Here is an 18,243-nt window from a genome sequence, read left to right as displayed (position 1 = left end):
TTCTTAAATTTAGGCCTTGTATCCATTTTGAGTGTTTCTGAGTTTAAGGTAAAAGTCTAGCTTTATTCTTTTGCATGGGTATATCCAGTTTTTTCCAGCAACATTTGTGAAAAAGGTTGTCCTTTTCCTATTCATTGGTCTTGGCACTCTGGCCAAAAATCAGTTGATTATATATGTGTGTGTTTGTTTCTGGGATCACTATTCCATTGGTCTGTATGTCTGTTTTTAAGCTGATAGTACAGTGTTTTGATTACTGTAGGTTTGTAGTAAATTTTGAAATCGAGAAGTCTGTGTCTGCCAACTTTGTTCTTATTTTTCAAGATTGTTTTGGCTATCTGAGTCTCTTAAAATTTTGTGCGAATTTTAGTATTTGTTTTTTCTACTTCTGCAGAAAGTGCCATTGGGATATTGATAAGGATTACACAGAATTTGTATATTGCTTTGGTTAGTGTTGTTACCAAGTCCAAACTTGTTTTGCTTATTGCATGACAAGTCAGTACGTTGGGAGATGAGGTGCTGGGGCAAGGAATAACACTTCATTTGGAAAGCCAGCAGACTGAGAAGATGGCAGGCTAACGTCCTGGAGAACCATCTTCCCCAAGTCAAAATTCAGGCTCCTTGTATACTAAAAAGTTGGGGAGAGGGGGTGTGCTTGTTGCAAACTTCTTGGTTTTGGAATTCTTTGTTCTTACAGCCATCCATGTGGGTCAGGTTATGGTATCCCTGTAAACCTCCAACAAAACAAATGTTATTTTCTATTCTGCAACTTTTAATCTTTATGTGAATGCGGAAGTGTTAATACCCTGTAAGGCCAGAGCCTTGAGAATAGGCTATCCTATTCTTATATTTCAGACTACAGGCAACATTCTTTTGCAAAAGGTGCAGAACCAGTCTAGGAGACAGAGCACAGGGGTAAAAGCCAAAGGAACAGATCTAATACGGAGTCAAATTTGTTCTTTTCTGTTACAGTGTTGTTACCTTAACAATATTGTATCTTAAAAACAATCCATAAACATAGTGTATCTTTCCATTTATTTAGATCTTTAGTTCCTTTTATGAGTACTGTAGAGTTTGCAGTATAAGTCTCTTACCTCCTTGGCTGAATCTAGTCCCATGTAATTTATTCTTGTTGATGCTATTGCAAATTGGATAATTTTCTTAATTTCCTTTATTTTTTCCCAAATGACAATTACTCATGTTTATTTAAGGCATCTAAACAAATCCATTACTTTAATTTGAATTCATGTTACGTTAACATAATTTTGCTCATTCCAAGCTACATCAAATAACTGTTATAGCATGGTTATATCACAATAATAGCAATTTTTAACGTCTGTTGAAAGCAGGTCTGTGCCAGGAATTCCCTCCCTCCCTCCCTCCCTCTCTCTGTCTCTCTTCCTCCCTCCCTCCCTCTCTTTCTTTCTGTGTATGTGTTTACTTCCAATGTTACTGAGATATAATTGACATGTAGCACTGTATATAAGTTAAAGGTGTACATCATAATGATTTGACTTACATACATCATGGAATGGTTATCACAAGTTTAATGAATATCCATCATCTTATGTAGATGCAAAATAAAAGAAAAAAATTTTTCCTTGTGATGAGAACACTTAGGATTTAACTCCCTTAGTAACTTTAATATGTAACATACAACAGTGTTAATTGTGTTGTACGTTACAAACTTAGTATTTATTTATCTTATAACTGGAAGTTTGTACCTTTTCACCACCTTCATTCAATTTCTCTCTTCCCTGCCTCTGGTAACCACAAATCTGATCTCTTTTTCTGAGTTTGTTTTGGAGAATAATTGACCTACAACTCTATGTTAGTTCTGGTGTGCAACAGAGTGAGTTGATATTTCTATACATTACCAAATGGTCACCATGATAAGTCTAGTTACCATCTGTCACCATGCAAAGATATAAACTTCTTATTGGTTATGTTTTCTATGCTGTTTCATCCTTGTGACTTACTTATTTTGTAACTTGAAGTTTGTACCTCTTGATTTCCCTCACCTATTTCATTCATTCCCCCACCCTCTCCTCTGGTAACCATCTGTTTTCTATATCTATGATTGTGTTTTGTTACACATGTTCATTTGTTTTTTTAGATTTCACATAAAAGTGAAATCATACAATATTTGTCTTTTTGTGTCTGACTTATTTCACTTAGCATAATATCTTCTAGGTCCATCCATGTTGTTGCAAATGGCAAGAAATTTATTCTTTTTTGTGACTAATATTCCATTATCTGTCTGTCTATTTCACATCTTTATCCATTCCTCCATTCCTCTATCAGTAGACACTTAGGTTGCTTCCACATCTTGGCTTTTGTGAATAATGCTGCTATGAATGTAGGGGTACTATGTCTTTTTGATTTAGTGTTTTTGTTTTCTTTGGGAAAATACCCACAAGTGGAATTGTTTGGCAATTGCTATGGAATTTCTATCTTTAATTTTGTGAGACTCCTCCATATGGTTTTCCATAGTGGCTGCACCAACTTACTCCCACCAACAGTGCGTGAGGGTTTCCTTTTCTTCACATTCTCACCAATACTTGTTATCTATTGTTTTTTCAGTAGTAGTTATTCTGTTAGGTGTGAGGTGATAGCTTGTGTTTTGATTTGCATTTCCCTGATGATGAGTGATGTTGAGCACCTTTTCATATGCCTGTTGCCCATTTGTGTCTTCTTTGGAAAAATATGTATTTAGGTCCTCTGCCCATTTCTTAATTGGGTTGCTTGGTTTTTTGTTTGTTTTTGATGTTGAGCTATATGAATTCTGTGTATATTTTGGACATCAACACTTTATCAGATAATTGTTTGCAAATATCTTCTGTCATTCAGTAGGTGGCCTTTTCATTTTGTTGATGTTTCCTTTACTGTGCAGAAGCTTTTTAGTTTGATGTGATCCCATTTGTCTATTTTTGATTTTTTTTTCCCCTTGCCTGAGGAGACATATCCAAAAAAATATTGCTAAAAGTGATGTTAGAGAGCATACTGCTTATGTTTTCTTTTAGGAGTTTTATGATTTCAGGTCTTACCTTTAAGTCTTTAATCCATTCTGAGTTTATTTTTGTATATTGTGTAAGAGAGTAGTCCTGTTTGATTCTTATGAGTGTAGTTGTCCTATTTTCCCAACACCATTTGTTGAAGAAGCTGTCTTTTCCCCATTGTTTATTCTTGCTTCCTCTATTGTAGATTAATTGCCAGTATAAATGTGGGTTCATTTCTAGGCGCTCTGTTCTGGTCCATTGATATGTGTCTGCTTTTGTGCAAGTACCATACTGTTTTGATGACTTTAGTTTTATAGTATAGTTTGAAATCAGTGATCATGATACCTCCAGTTTTGTTCTTCTTTCTCAAGATTGTTTTGACTATTCAGGGTCTTCTGGGTTTCCATACAGATTTATAGTTATTTGTTCTAGTTCTGTGAAAAATGCCATTGGTATTTTCAGAGGGATTGCATTGAATCTGTAGATTGCCTTGAGTAGTATAGTCATTTTAATAATAATATTTCTTCTAATCAATGAGCACAGTGTATCTTTTCATATGTTGTTGTCTTCTTGAGTTCTTTTCATCACTGTCTTATAGTTTTCCCAGTACAGATCTTTTACCTTCTTAGTTAGATTTATTCCTAGGTACCTTAATTATTTTGGATGCAATTGTAAATGGGATTGATTTTGTTAGTTTCCCTTTCTGATAGTTTGTTGTTACTGTATAGAAACACAACAGATTTCTGTATTTTAATTTTGTATCCTGTACCTTTACTGAATCATTTATTTTTTCTATTAATTTTTTAGTGGCATCTTTAGGATTTTCTATATATAGTATTATGTCACCTGCAAACAGTAGGTTTTACTTCTTCCTTACAATTTAGATTCCTTTTATTTCCTTTTCTTGTCTGATTGCTGTGGCTAGGACTTCCAATATTATGTTGTATAAAAGTGGGTAGAGTAGGCATCTTGTCTTGTTCCTGATCTTAGAGGGATTACTTTCAGCTGTTCACCAGTGAGTGTGGCACTATGTTTGTCATATGGCCTTTATTATGTTGAAGTATGTTCTTTCTATACACACTTTGTTGATAGTTTTTATCATAAGTAAATGTTGGATTTTATCAAAAGCTTTTTCTGCATCTATTGAAATGATATTATTATTATTCGATTTGTTAATGTGTATATCACATTGACTGATTTGCATTAAATTAACTCATCTTTGAATCCCTGGGATAAATCCCAGTTGATCATGGTTTGTGATCCGTACAACTATTGTTGAATTTGGTTTGCTGATATTTTGTTGAGGATTTTTGCAGCATTTCTGTTATAGATACTCGTCTATACATTTTTTTCTTTTTTCTTTCTTTTATGGTGATGTCTTTGTCTGATTTTGTTATCAGGGTGATGCTGGCCTTGTAGAACTTCAGAAACATTCTTTTTTCTGACACTTTGGAGTATTTTGAGAAGTACAGGTGTGAATTCTTTAGAAGCTTGGTAGAGTTCACCCATGAAGCTGTCTCTTCCTGCGCTTTTGTTTCTTGGGAGTCTTTTAAATTACTGATTGAATTTTATTATTGTTAATTGGTCTGTTTATATTTTGTATTTCTTCCTGATTCAGTCTTGGGCAATTACACTAGGTGATTATTTCTAGGAATTTATTCAGTTCTTCTAGGTTGTCCATTTTATTGGCATACAATCGTTCATAGTAATTTCTTTATGATCCTTTGTATTTCTGTGGTATTGGTTGCTACTTCTTTTTTATTTCTGATTTTATTTGGGTCCTCTGTTTTTTTCTTGATGAATCTGGCTAAAGACTTGTCAGTGTTGTGTATCTTTTCAAAGAAGCAGCTCTTAGTTTCATCCTAATTGTGTTTTTGAAAAGGAAACTGCTATGTCATACTGCGTATTTCTCAGTGTATGGAAATATAGCTGATTTTTGATTTTGATTTTGTATCCTGCAGCCTTGCTTAATTTACTAACTGGCTCTGAGTGTGTGTGTGTGTGTGTGTGTGTGTGTACTTAGAGCTTTCTACATATAAGATGTCATTTACTAATAATGATAGTTTTACTTCTTCCTTTCCAGTTTTAATTGATACCATTTTTTCTTACCTAATTGCTTTAGTTACAGCTTTCAGGACTATGTTAAATAGAAGTGATGAAAGTGAGAGCATTTTGGTTTTAATTTACATTTTTCAAGTGTATTTTCAGTAGTTTCCTCAGAAAGGATGTATGAGGCATCGAATTTTAAAATGTTTAAGTAAAACTACTTCTGAGAAAGATGGTAGTCCTCTTCTTCACCCCTCTCAACCCATGATTTTCTTCTTGCATATTGAAAAAATAGCTTTATTATGTATCCTCTTACTTGATAAGATTTTTGTGGAGTATAGAATTCTGTGCTGAAAATGTGTTGTTGTATTCCAGTTTGCTGTTCAGAAGTTTGATTCCTGGTAGTTTGAAGGCTCTAAAGATCTTTTGTTGGTCTCTCATGAAATTTTGGTGCTGAGCTTTGGCATGGTTCTTCTCAGCATTGTGAGAAAACAGTTTTTCAAAACAAGAAATTGAAGTTGCTTGGTCCTAGAAGCATTTAAGTATTATTTCTTTGATAATTTTTTCACTTTCATTTTTCTGTTTTTAAAAATACAAGTCTTGATAGTTGGATGTTCCATCTACTGAATTGATTATCTTATATAATCATCTTTTATTTTCTTTCATTGTCTTTTTTTGCTCTACGTTATGTGAGATTTCCTTGATCGTGCTTCTAACTTACTAATGTTTTTATTACAGCTATCAGATTTCAGTTTCCAAGAGCTCTTTTCTTTTCTTTTCTACTCTACATTCCCTTTTCCAGTGGATTTCTTTTTTCTTTTACTCTAATCACCAACTTCATGGAAGACATTATGTTATGGCCTTTTCTAATATGCACCCTTAGTACCTGTACATATCTTTACCTTAGTACCTATTAAATTAAATAACATTATATTGTCTACTTGTCTTTCTCCTGCATTGGTCTCTAACTTCCTTGAATGCAGGGACTGGCTTTATTTATATTGGTAATCCCTGTGCCCAACAAAATGTGTCTGGCACATTGTAGGAGCTAAGTAAATGTTGACTGAATGAGTTTGGCTTATCCACAGCACTTAAAGCTTTTTAGTGTGTTTCAGAAGTGGCTGCTATATGTCATTTATTTATTGCATTGATTGTGTATGCCAACAAAAAAGTAATCCTTTAAGTTAATTCATGTTTACAAGTCAGAGGTTTTACTCATATTCTTGATTAGATAATATTTCAACTAGTTTTTTTGTGTAGATACTTCCCAAAAGTATGAAACTTCAGGGTGCTTACAAAATCTTCCTGCCAAGAAAAAAAAAATCATGCTTTATGCATAAAGTTTTTATTGGAAGAGAAAGAGAAATCCTTTCTGAGAATGTTTCTAAGTTAGCAAGTTTAATTTCTCAGGAAATGTGAAAGCAGTTAATTGCAGTAGCAGCCAAGATTTAGCTTCATGAGGTTCTCAGCTACTGCAAACATAATTCAAGTCATATGGTTAAGTGAAAAGAAGATAGAGATTATTTTGGAAGTTCATGTCTTGAAATATGAAGATTATGAAAGAACTATCATTAAGTGTGAATTATAAATTACTTGATAGGGAATTACACATAAATAGACATAAAAGCTTAGATAATAAGAAAAGGGAAAAGAGGGGGCTTGTTTTGTTTAACCTTTAAAAACAGGTTAAGTAAGAGTGGATTGTGGTGTTGACAAAACTATAAATTTAATAAAAATCATTGAGTTGTCACCTAAAATGGGTGGGTTTTAGGATATGTGACATATATAATAAAGCTGTTAAAAAAAACCCAACAGATAAAGAAAAAGGTATTTTCACCAGTTAAGTGAAATTTTTCAAACGGGGAAGATGTTTTAGCTTTCACATTCAAATCGAATCCATCTTGGCTTAGTTTTTGGGTATGGCATGAAGTTGGAGGTCAAGGCTCATATTTTCCATGCAGGTATCTACATGCTCTAGCATCATATTGAAAAGACTTTACTTTTCCCATTAAAATGCACTGGTGCCTTGGAAAGTCAAGTGACTATATGTACATGGATGGGTCTATTTTTAGACTAGTTTTTTGTTCTATATATTTGTTCTTTTGCCAATAACATATAGGCTTGATGACATAAGGTGTAATAAATCTTTGAATTAGGTAGTGTAAGTTTCCAGCCTCTGATAGTATGTAGAAATACAGTTGGTTTTTCTGTCTTGATCTTGCATCTGAAGACCTTGCTGAATTCACTTAATTTGTAGTGTTTAGGATTTTCTACATACACAATTAATGTTGTCTGTGAAGAAAGTTTAACCTCTTCTTTTCCAACCTTTATTACCATTTTCTCTTTTTTGCCTTATTGCACTGTTTGGATTATGTTGAAAATGAATTTTGAGAATGGTCATTCGTGTCTCTTAATTTTTAGAAAAAATCCTTCAATATTTCTTATTGGATATTATGATGTTGCCTGTAGGTTTTTGTAATGCCCTGTATCACATTGAGAACTTTCCTTCAAGTTCTAATTTCCTAAGCATTGTTAAGAATGATTATTAAATTTTATTGAATGATGTTCTTGTATGCATTGAGATTTCCTATGTTTTTCTTCCCTTTTTTTTTGTTAATATGGTTAGTTACATTGATTGATTTTATAAGTAAGCGGGGATGGGGTGAGAGGTCTGGAAATGCTATAACAGCTTTGCATTCCTGTGATAAATACTACTTGGTCATAACAACATTCATTTTAATATTGCTGGATTTAATTTACTGATATTTTATTCCTCACATTTGCACCTAAATTCATGAAGGATATTTGTGTAGTATTATTTCTCATATTTTGGTTTCAGGGTTTTGCTTTCTTCATAAGACAAATTGTAAAGTGTTGCATTCTCCTGTATTTTCTGAGTTTGTGCAAGATGGTAGTTTTTCATGTTTTTGTTAAACTTTAGGGCAGCCATGGAGTTTTCTTTATTGTCAGATTTCAAGCCATAAATTCAGTTTCTCTGTTGTTTTCTATTTCATTGATTCCCCCCCCCCCCTTTGTCTTATTTCCTTTTTGCTTGCTTTTGATTTAATTTGCCTATTTCAGTTCAGGGCTTGGTAGACTAAGACCTGTGGACCATACTAGCCTGCGTGCCTTTTTTTTTTTTTTTTTTTTTTTTTTGGTATGGCCTGCAAACTAAGGTTTTCTTTTGTTTTTTGTGGGGAGGGAGGTAGTTAGGTTCACTTATTTGTTTTTGGAGAAGGTACTGGGGATTAAACCCAAGACCTTGGGCATGCTAAGCATGTGCTCTACCGCTTGAGCCATATCCTTCCCCGCTCTAGCCTGCAAACAAAATGGTTTTTATGTTTTTAAATGATTGGTGGAAAAAGACAAAAGAAGAGTAATATTTTTTGTAACATGCAAAAATTTTGTAAAACTCAGATTTCAGTGTCCATATGTTAAAACACAGCTATGCTCACTTGTTTATGTATTGTCTTGTGGCTTCTTCTTTGCTACAGTGTCAACTCGTTAAGTAGAGACTATGGATCTCAAAGCCTGATATTTTTATTTACCTAACCCTTTACAGAAAAGTTTATCAATCCCCAAGATAATTGATTTTAGATTTCCTCTGAGCACTGGTTTAGGTACATTCTACGATTTCTGATATGTTGTGTTGAAATTGTTATTGATTTGTAGTTTGATTCTATTGTCAGAGAACCTGTGACTTAAGCTTTGAAACAGAAATTTGTCATGACTTTGCTTTTGCTTTACTGTCTAGCATATGGTTTGTTTGATTAATACTTCAAGTACAGTGGAAAATCATGTATGTATTGTACAGTTGTTGGATGGTGTTCTATAGAGTCTTATCAGGTAAATTTGATTTGTGGCATTGTTCAATTCTTCTGTTGTCCTTACTGATTTTTTTGGTGGGGAGGGGCATCTGGTTTGTTCCATCAGTTACTGAGAAAGGTGTTTTAAAATCTCCCACTATGGTTGTAGATTTGTCATTTTTTTCTATTTAATACTGTGAATTTTTGCTTAAGATATTTTGAAGCTGTTTGATAAGGTACATACACATTTAGGATTATTTTTATGTCTTTTTGGTGAATTGAGCTTATAAAATTTTTAAAAAGACACTTTTAATTTCTTATGGTACTCCTGTTTTAAAATCTGCTTTGACTGATGTTATTAAGCTGCACTGGCTTTCATCTGATTTTCTGTTTGCATAATTTTATCTTTTCCTCTCCTTTTACTTTTAGCCTATGTGTCTTTAGATTGAAATTGTGGGTCTTTTAAATGGCTTACAGTTGGGACTTTTTTCTTTGTCCATTGTTGACTTTTGATTGGACTGTTTTGTTCATGCACACGTAATATTACTGATATGGCTGTGCTTTAAGCATTTCATCTTGTTATTTTCTGTTTAAATCACTTATTCTTTGGTTATCTGTCTCTGTTTTCATTTGGATTGCATTTTAAAATTTCTGTTTGTGTTGCCTGTGGTTTTTCAGCTGTGCCTCTATAATTGTTTTTATGTGGTTGTATTAGTCTTCTGTGGTTGACATAACAAAATACTGTGGACTGGGCAGATTTTGGTGTTTGTGGGGAGATCTGGAACCAATCTCCCTCAAATACTGGGGGAATGACTGTATACAAGATCATGTCATCTGTGAGTAGAAAATTTTACTTCTTCCATTTCAGTCTGGATCTCTTATTTCTTTTTCTTGCCTGATCACGCTGGTGGAACCTTTAGTACGAGAGCTCACATCCTTGTCTTGTTTCTGATCTTAGGAAGTAGTATTTTTTGTGAAGTCTGAATTCCTTCAGATGTTTGGAAGTGTCTTTAGCGTTGAAGGCTTCTTTTGGTAGGTCTAGAACATTTGGTTGGCTATTTAAATACTTTATGAATGGTGTTATTCCATTGTCTTCTGGTTTACATTGTTTCCAATGTGTAGTTTGCCTGTTACTGTTTTTCCTCTAGTGTTGTGTCTTCTTTCCTCCCCTGCTTATAAGGCTTTTCTCCTGATCTTTTTTCAGGTGCCTGATCTTCATGTGGGTAGATGTGACTTTATGCTTGGTGTTTGCTGAGCTTCTTAGATCTGTGGATTAAAATCTTTCACTTTTTTGGAATATTTTTGTTCATTTTCTCTTCAAATGTTTTTCCTTTTTTTTCCTGCCTTTTTAGAAGTGCAGCTACTAATATGTTACATATTTGATGTTGTCCCACAGGTTCTGACACTTTTTTTGCTTTCCCCTTTTCTCTTTCAGTCTAGATGATTTACTTCAGTAAATTTGAGCTCACCTTGGCTTTGTTTGGACTCCTCTTTATGACAGGGCCTTGGGATCTAAGTGCTGTGAGACTATAAGTACTCTGTTTTCAGGCCAAGTTTCCTGCATCATTGGAAATTCTGCAAAAGTCCCCTAGATGATAGTTGGTAGGAGCAATGACTTGTTTTCTGTTTGGGTCCTCCGGATTCTAGTCTACACATACTCAGGCATTAGAAGTTTGGTTTCTCTGTGTCCCAGCAAAGATTCTTTGCTTATAGCAGCTTTTTTTCCTCTCTCCACTTGTGCTTCAGGCAGTGTAAATGCTACTCAGGGTGGTTGAAAGCAGTAGCGATCTGTGGTCACTTAGAGAAATAGAGAAGGCAAATCCTGGAATTAAGTTTAAGTTCATTTAGACTTATTTGTACCCAGAGGTCGTCAGTGGCTTTAAAGAAAATAGGGTTTTTAATTTTCTAGTATTTTGTCACTTTTGTGGCAGAAGTGATGGTTTTTGTGATCTTCTACATTCTAATTGAAAGTGGAAGTCCTCCACTGAATTTTTGAATAAGGTCAAGATCTTAAGTTTTGTAAGGAATAAGTATCTACACATTGATGTAATGGTTGCTTGTGCATATTTGAGATAAATGAAAGTTTTACAGAGAATATCAGTTTAATTGGGTTAGTGAGTAGTTCTAATGTGTCCTCAGAATACATTGGTATAGTTAATGTACTTTCAGTGGTCAGCTGGGAGAAAAGGGAAACTAAAAAGATCATTTGTTTTTTTTGATGAATTATAAACATTAAATCTAGACATGTAGTCGCCTTCAACTACCCTACCCTTTTACTTTGGAAGAATTATGGTGGAATCTTTACATTGAAAGTGAGTTTTTAAATTTTAAAGTCAAAATAATCACCTGAAAAGAGTATTGTGAATACACTGAAAAAAACTGCTGGATTGTACATTTTAAAATGGTTAAAGTGTTATGTTTTATGTTATGTGAATTTTATCTCAAAAAAAAATCCCTGAGCAGTTGAAAGGCTCTTCCTGATGTTTATTGCAGTTTTTAATTGTAATGGACATTAGTTTGCTTTTGTTGGCAGGTGTCAATTTGTGTAGATTTCTAGAGTTTGATTTCAGGTCAGTGCCAGTTTACTTTCAAAATTGAGTTGGCTCATTTGAAGAATACCATTAGGAGAATAAGTGTTATGATAGATCTTGCTTTTTTATTTAGTGATGGGAGCTACTTGTTAAAACTTCACTCTTTATTTTATATATTTTTCATGAGAATTTGAGAGAATATGTTAAAGTGTGATGTTGATAGACAGTTGTTGAGAACCTTGTTATGCTATAGTGTTTTTGTTTTGATGAATGGTTCTTGAAATGTGATGTTTTTACTTGGTTTCCAACAATCTTTTTTTCCCCCTCCTGAATCTTGTTTGTGGATAGTTCTTTCCTTTTTAACAACCCCTCCCCTGTCTCTCTAGTCTTGTTGCCAACAGTTTTGAAGATGGCTCCCATGTAACATCACCATTAAACCCGAATGGAAACTTCAATGTTGTCATTAAAGAAGAGCCTCTGGATGATTATGAATATGAACTTGGTGAATGCCCAGAAGGGGTCACTGTGAAACAGGAAGAGACAGATGAGGAAACAGATGTATATTCAAACAGTGATGATGATCCTATACTAGAGAAACAGCTCAAGAGGCACAATAAATTTGATAACCTAGAAGCTGACCATCTGTCTTCTAAATGGCTACCAAGTAGCCCATCAGGTGTTGCTAAAGCTAAAATGTTCAAATTAGATGCTGGAAAGATGCCAGTAGTCTATCTGGAGCCCTGTGCTGTCACCAAAAGCACAGTGAAGATTTCTGAGCTCCCTGATAACATGCTTTCCACAGCTCGGAAGGATAAATCTTCTGTGTTGACAGAATTAGACTACTTGCCTACGTACATTGAAAATTCTAATGAGACTGGCTTTTGCTTAGGCAAGGAATCAGGAAATGGTCTTAGAAGACATTCACCAGATTTCAGAGTGGTACAAAACTATCCCTCACTTAATGAGCCTCAATGGAAATATCCTGATATATCTGACAGCATTAATACAGAAAAAATACTTGATGATTCAAAGAGTTCAGCTGGGGATTCATTTTTAGGAAAAGAGGACTTGGGCAGAAAGAGAACAACTATGCTTAAGATTTCAACGGCCTCTAAGGCTGTAAATGCTAGTCAGAATGCCCCCCCAAACGTCCCTGGAAAAAGAGGAAGGCCACGGAAATTGAGACTCTCTAAGGCAGGGCGACCACCTAAAAACACAGGAAAGTCTTTAACTTCTACAAAGAACACTCCTTTGGGCCCTGGGAGTACCTTTCCGGATGTGAAACCTGATCTGGAAGATGTAGATGGTGTTCTCTTTGTTTCCTTTGAGTCTAAGGTAAGATTGTCATTTTCAGTATTCTTTTTGAGGCCAAATAGTTATCCTTGAATTGTATACTGGCTGATAACTAACTTAAAATGTAGTTGTTATGAATGCGTCCATAATGTGAGGTTGTGTGCGTAGGGAGGGGACTATCTCCAAAATGTTGGGTTAACAGGCATCGTTAAGGTGTTTTGTTTGAATGGACTTTAAAAATTATGTCTGCTTTGATCTCAGACTATGATTTTTGCACTGTGTTTAGCTGGATTTTTAAATATCTTTGGCTTTTACTGGAATTTTCATTATTATATTATGGACTTTGAAATTGTGTAAATAAATGAAAAGTTTACTAACTCTTTTGGGATACTCTATCCCCTGATTTTCATCAGCAGTAGCAGAATACCAGTGCAGAACCAAATATCAATAGTTTTATTAATTCTGCTGTCACAGTGATAGTTGCTTTATTTTACTCCAACTCTTCAACTAGATTATTTTTCTTTTAGATTTTTATAGAAGCCTAGTCTTTGTAAATTGGCTGCATAGAGGTTGAATTCTCTCTCCCTGGTCTTTTCTTTCCTCCTTGTTAATTGCTGAGTAAGCTATCTTTACAAAGGCTCTAAGAAATCAGTATACAAATTGGGATAAATAGGCATACATATAGTTTTAAGTCAGTTAGCTGAATATATTAAAGTTTTTTGCGCCCTCCCCGTTATTAAAGTGATGCTAATGTATAACATTTAGAAAATAGTGAAAATTATCAGAATGAAAAAGATGCTCCTGGTTTACTTTTAAACCTTTAGAAGTGATGTGAACTACTTTTTGTTTCTTTTTTTTCAATATAGGAAGCTCTAGACATTCATGCAGTTGATGGAACAACAGAAGAACCCTCTAGTCTTCAGGCATCAACCACAAATGACCCAGGTATTATATAATAGTATAAAAAGATATATTGGAGTGTTTGGCTCTAGAAGGGAAAGATGCAATGTGTATTCTTCTGTAGTATATAGTAGCTTATTTTATCATTGTTTTTTGAGCAGGTTGCAGAGCAAGAATTTCCCAGTTAGAAAAGGAATTGATAGAGGATTTGAAGGCCTTGCGGCACAAGCAGGTGATACATCCTGGTCTTCAAGAAGGTAATACTCTCTTAAAAAATACACAAGCCAAGTTTTAATTGTGTTCTCTTCTTTCCTCCCCCACCCCCCACTCCTTTTGCTCCTTCCCTCCTTTTTTCTATTTTTCCTCCTTTCCCCCATCCTTGATTTCATTTCCTTCAGCTTGCATTTTTCTCTTCTCTGTATGGTTGTTTCCTTTAACTTAAAAACATATCTAGGTCTTTTACCCTAAGAGAAACTGTTCCAACTCTGAAGATACTGTTTTATCTTTGTGAAGCATAATATATTATGCATTAAAAATGTATCATCATAAGAAAGTGGTGTTTTCTCTTTTCTTTCTTATAACCCAGTTTTATTTCTTCTAAATTCTGGTTGATTTGTTTCTGTGGGTTTTTTGTTTTGTTTTGTTTTGGGAGGGGAAGGTCCTTATTCTTCTATACTTAGTAATGTATTTAGCTATGTAAATAGAACACTTTTTTCTCATTGTGTGGCTGTAAACATATTCCATATATTGCTTGAGACTTAATTTAAAATTTTCGTTATTATCTATTTTGTTACAATAGTTTATCTTGGCCTTGATTATGTGGCTTTAATCCTTTTTAAAAAAATAACAAAATTTACTCTACTTATTGTCATCATAATTAACTACTGATTTCCCTGTTTGTACTGTAAATGAAAGACTGTAAGCCATGCCCTAGTAGTTAATTTCCTTATATTTTTTATTTTAGGCGTACTTCTTGGAGTAGTTTGTTGAGTTTTTGACTTAGTCAGTTTTCTTTTCACAAGACTGTCTAGCTGATTTATATTATCTAGTAGATCATTTATATGAGAGTGGAAGCATTATTTGCCAACAAACAAAAGGTTGACTTATAAAATGATCGTTCAGTGTCTAAATTAATGGTAATAACTAGAACTTTTGCTTTAATGTGAGACTGTGTGGCAGTGTGATCTTAAAGTATGCAAATCTCAATCCAGTGATGAGGACTGGATAGTATGGATTGCAATGTAAAATCACAGTCACATCCTAGTAATCTTGCTGGTAATATCGTCTGCTATCATTTATTAGCTTTCACTTCTGCTATTTTATTTAAATAATATTCTCTTTCCCCTATCAGTTAACTTTCTCCCCTACCTCCTCTTTTTTTTTTTTTTTTTTGGGTTAGTTACTCTGATAATGTATAAATATTATTTTTATATTGTGTTCTTTCAACCTAATCCCACATTTGTTTTAGTCTTAGTTTTAGAGTTAAACATATATTCAGTACTCCCTGCTGGTCTTTTTGCTCTGGTTTGTTTGCCTATTTTTTCTTGTTTGGCTAAGGTGTGAGTTTTTTCCTTCTCTTAAGACGTTTTAGTCAAATCTGTAATTTTTTCCCTTTGTGTAATGGGTGTTCAAAGTCAAATGCTTATGGAAACTAAGCAAGTAACATAAGTAAAGAGAAATTAGCCTGAATTTGTGGGTGGGGTTGGACTCTCGTGAGCTGGAGTGAGGGGCAGCCACATCAGTGAATTGTTGTCATATGGAAATGTAGGCTACTGTTTTCAGAAATTCCCATTGCTCTTTTTCTGAAGTCAGTATTTTTATGTAGTGTCTTTCAATTTTAAGTGGTGGTAGCTGATAGTTTTTTGGGCAAAAAAGTGTGTGAATCGTCAGTTTTCACTTGTGATACAGGTTATGCATTTGGTGTTGTCATGTTTAAGTTTTTACGTAGTCCTCACATTGTTAAAATTAATTCAACTGTTTTCCTGTGTAGTTTTATTTTTTAAAATGGTTAAATCTGTAAGCGGTATAGCACTTACCTAATGAGGTAAAGTTTTATTTTGGATTTTTCCTCTATTTTATTTTGGCACACGTCTCCCCAGCCAACCAGCCTTTGCTTCTTAAGACTTACAATATTAAAAGATTTAAGTTAGTTTGGCTAAATATTTGTAGTAACTGAGTGGTGCCAACCCCAAGTGTCTGAAGATAATGAAAGCATTCTTCTAGTTCCCTTTTGAAAATTGATGCTTGAAGTAGATTGTCATATTTCAGTTCAATAATGTCATATTTCTTTGCTTTTCTATCAATTATAGATTTTCATTATTCTTTAAAAAATAAGCACTTAAAAATCCAAGAAGTTTTTGAGCTGAAAAGAACTTGAAAAACTTGAAAAGCTTTTTGAGCTTGCTTTGAAATAGTGGAAATGTTGGTTAAACTGAGAAAATATTTTTATTGTTGTTTGTAGTTTTGTTGCTAAAGTAGAATGATTCTTAATTTTGTTTTCCACAGTATTATGTTTTTCTGTCTCCTGTACTATCTTTGCTACATGCAAATTGTTTATTTACTAAGTCCATCAACCTGAAATTATCATGTTTTTGATCTTTAAAGGTATTTTTCTAAAAGCATTTCTACATCACTGCTACCAATTTAATTCTATGTCAGTTTTTAAATGAACTTTTAATTTTTGATAAATTTCAGATTTGCAGAAAAATTGGGACTATAGTACAGAGTTCTCCTATACTCCATCTCCAGTTTGTCCTATTGTTAACATCTAGCATTTAGTGCAGTACATTTGTTACAATTAGTGAACCAATATTGATATATTATTACTAACTAAAGTCCATAATTCATTCACATTTCCATAGTTACATTTTTGTTGTTGTTTTAAGGGTCCCCTTGGAGAATTACATAACATTTAGTAGTTGGGGGTTGTAATTGGCTGTAAGGAGGCTCCTATTGGCTGAGACAGTTTCTCAGACTTTTGAAAAAGTTTTTACTTACCTTGACTATTTTGAGGAGTATTCATCAGGTATTTTGTAGAATGTCCCTCTGTTGGGATTTGTGTGATGTTTTTCTCATGGTTAGACTGGATTATATGTTTGTGGGAGGAAGACCACAGAGATAAAGTGCCATTCTTTTCTCACCATATCATGGGTACATATTATCAACATGATTTGTCACTGACCTTTTCATGCTGCATTCTTTGAAAGGAAGTCACTGTGTAGTCTACACTTAATGAGTGGGAGGGAAGTTGTTATGATCTGCTTTCTTGAGGATGAAGTTCTGTGTAAATTATTTGGTATTCTTCTGCAATTAGAGATTTCTTGTTTCTTCCTCATTTTTATTCAGTCATTTATTTATATCAGCATGGACTTCTGTCACTTTTAATGTTAAATTCCTTTATGATAATATTCTCAGAACACTGCTATTTCCTTTTTAGTTATTTTAAAAAAATACTCTGTAGTGTTAAATCAGTGGTTGGCTGGAGTTTTTCTTGTATCTACTTTTCTGTTCTATGTTGACTAGTTATGTAGGTGTTTTATTCTTCTTGAGTGTATTTTTGTGGCTCCTTCATATTTAGTGGGTTTAGCCAGAGGCAGGCATTTTCTTTTGCTAGTTGATTGTAGGTGATTCTGCCTTGGAACGTAGAGGTTATTTTTTTCGTTTCTGTCTTTTGGGTCTTTTTTTGTAATGATGTGATAATATGTCTTTAAGAAGTAGCTTCTAGTATGATAAAAAGGTAAAAAGTATTTAGGAGTATGATTTAGTTTACATTAACATATGTGGAAAGGGTTTTATGCCTTTTTGGAGGAAATGTTTTCTATGAATTATTTAACTATCTTATTTTGGCAAGCTAAAATTCTCATTCATATGAAACCAACTAAGTCTAGGTCTTATATTCTGTTATTTGGGGAAGGATTTTTTTGTAGGGCAAACACTTCAGGATGTGCACATAAGGTAAATTGGGCATTACATTGAGCAATGTCCAGGTGACATTGACCTTGTTACTTTTTGGGCTTTAAAAAAATTAATACATTATACTTAAAATAAATTTGTCTTTTTTTGTTGATGTTTTTAGGATCACTTGGTATCACTTTTGGGGAAAAGTGGCTGTTCGAAATATAAGTAAATGCAGACAAGAAGATACATAGGAAAAAGTCTGAATTTGATTGTATAGATGTCTAGATTTTACACGTCTACCTACTTGGCTGTATGGATACTTTTTAACAACTTAATTCCTTTCTCCTTTCTCTGCAGGCAGCTGTCTGGCTTTTTTTTGTCAGTTATAATAATAGAGTATTTTTCTCTTTTCAAAGCACTACAGTATCTCATGTTATCCTTTGTTTAGGACTCAGTTTCACTTGAATCTCTGCAGTATCTTGCTTTCTGTTTCTACTCTCTCTGTCTACCTTTCCTAATTAATTCCTACTTAATTCTTATTTAATAATTACACCCTCTGTGAAGTTTTACCAGATTGCCTTAGGCTTTTCAAGAGTCATTTCTTTTTATTTACCTCTTATAGGATTTATTTACCCTATTGTTAACTACTGCTAATGAGTCAGTTGGGAAAACAACGCAAAAGCTCCTTGAGGTCTGGGAAATCTTTTATCTCTATCATCAACTGTATTCCAGGGTATTTCAAAGAGAAGGTGCAGTTATTCTTTCTTAAAACAT

General features: G+C 33.8%; 1 protein-coding gene across 19 annotated transcripts in view; it reads left to right on the top strand.

Annotated features, from left to right (window-relative positions):
• MGA (MAX dimerization protein MGA) overlaps positions 1-18,243 on the top strand; it is a 151,986-nt gene that overhangs the window by 83,214 nt on the left and 50,529 nt on the right. For all 19 annotated transcript variants that reach the window (XM_032481446.1, XM_032481442.1, XM_032481444.1 and 16 more), the window contains exons 3-5: positions 11,766-12,714; positions 13,539-13,617; positions 13,734-13,829. In XM_032481446.1, the coding sequence (XP_032337337.1) occupies positions 11,766-12,714; positions 13,539-13,617; positions 13,734-13,829 (1,124 nt within the window). The remainder of the gene's footprint in view (positions 1-11,765; positions 12,715-13,538; positions 13,618-13,733; positions 13,830-18,243) is intronic.

The sequence above is a fragment of the Camelus ferus genome, chromosome 6 (genome assembly GCF_009834535.1).
Source record: "Camelus ferus isolate YT-003-E chromosome 6, BCGSAC_Cfer_1.0, whole genome shotgun sequence".
Lineage (NCBI taxonomy): Eukaryota > Metazoa > Chordata > Mammalia > Artiodactyla > Camelidae > Camelus > Camelus ferus.
This window is presented reverse-complemented; position numbering and strand designations above follow the sequence as displayed.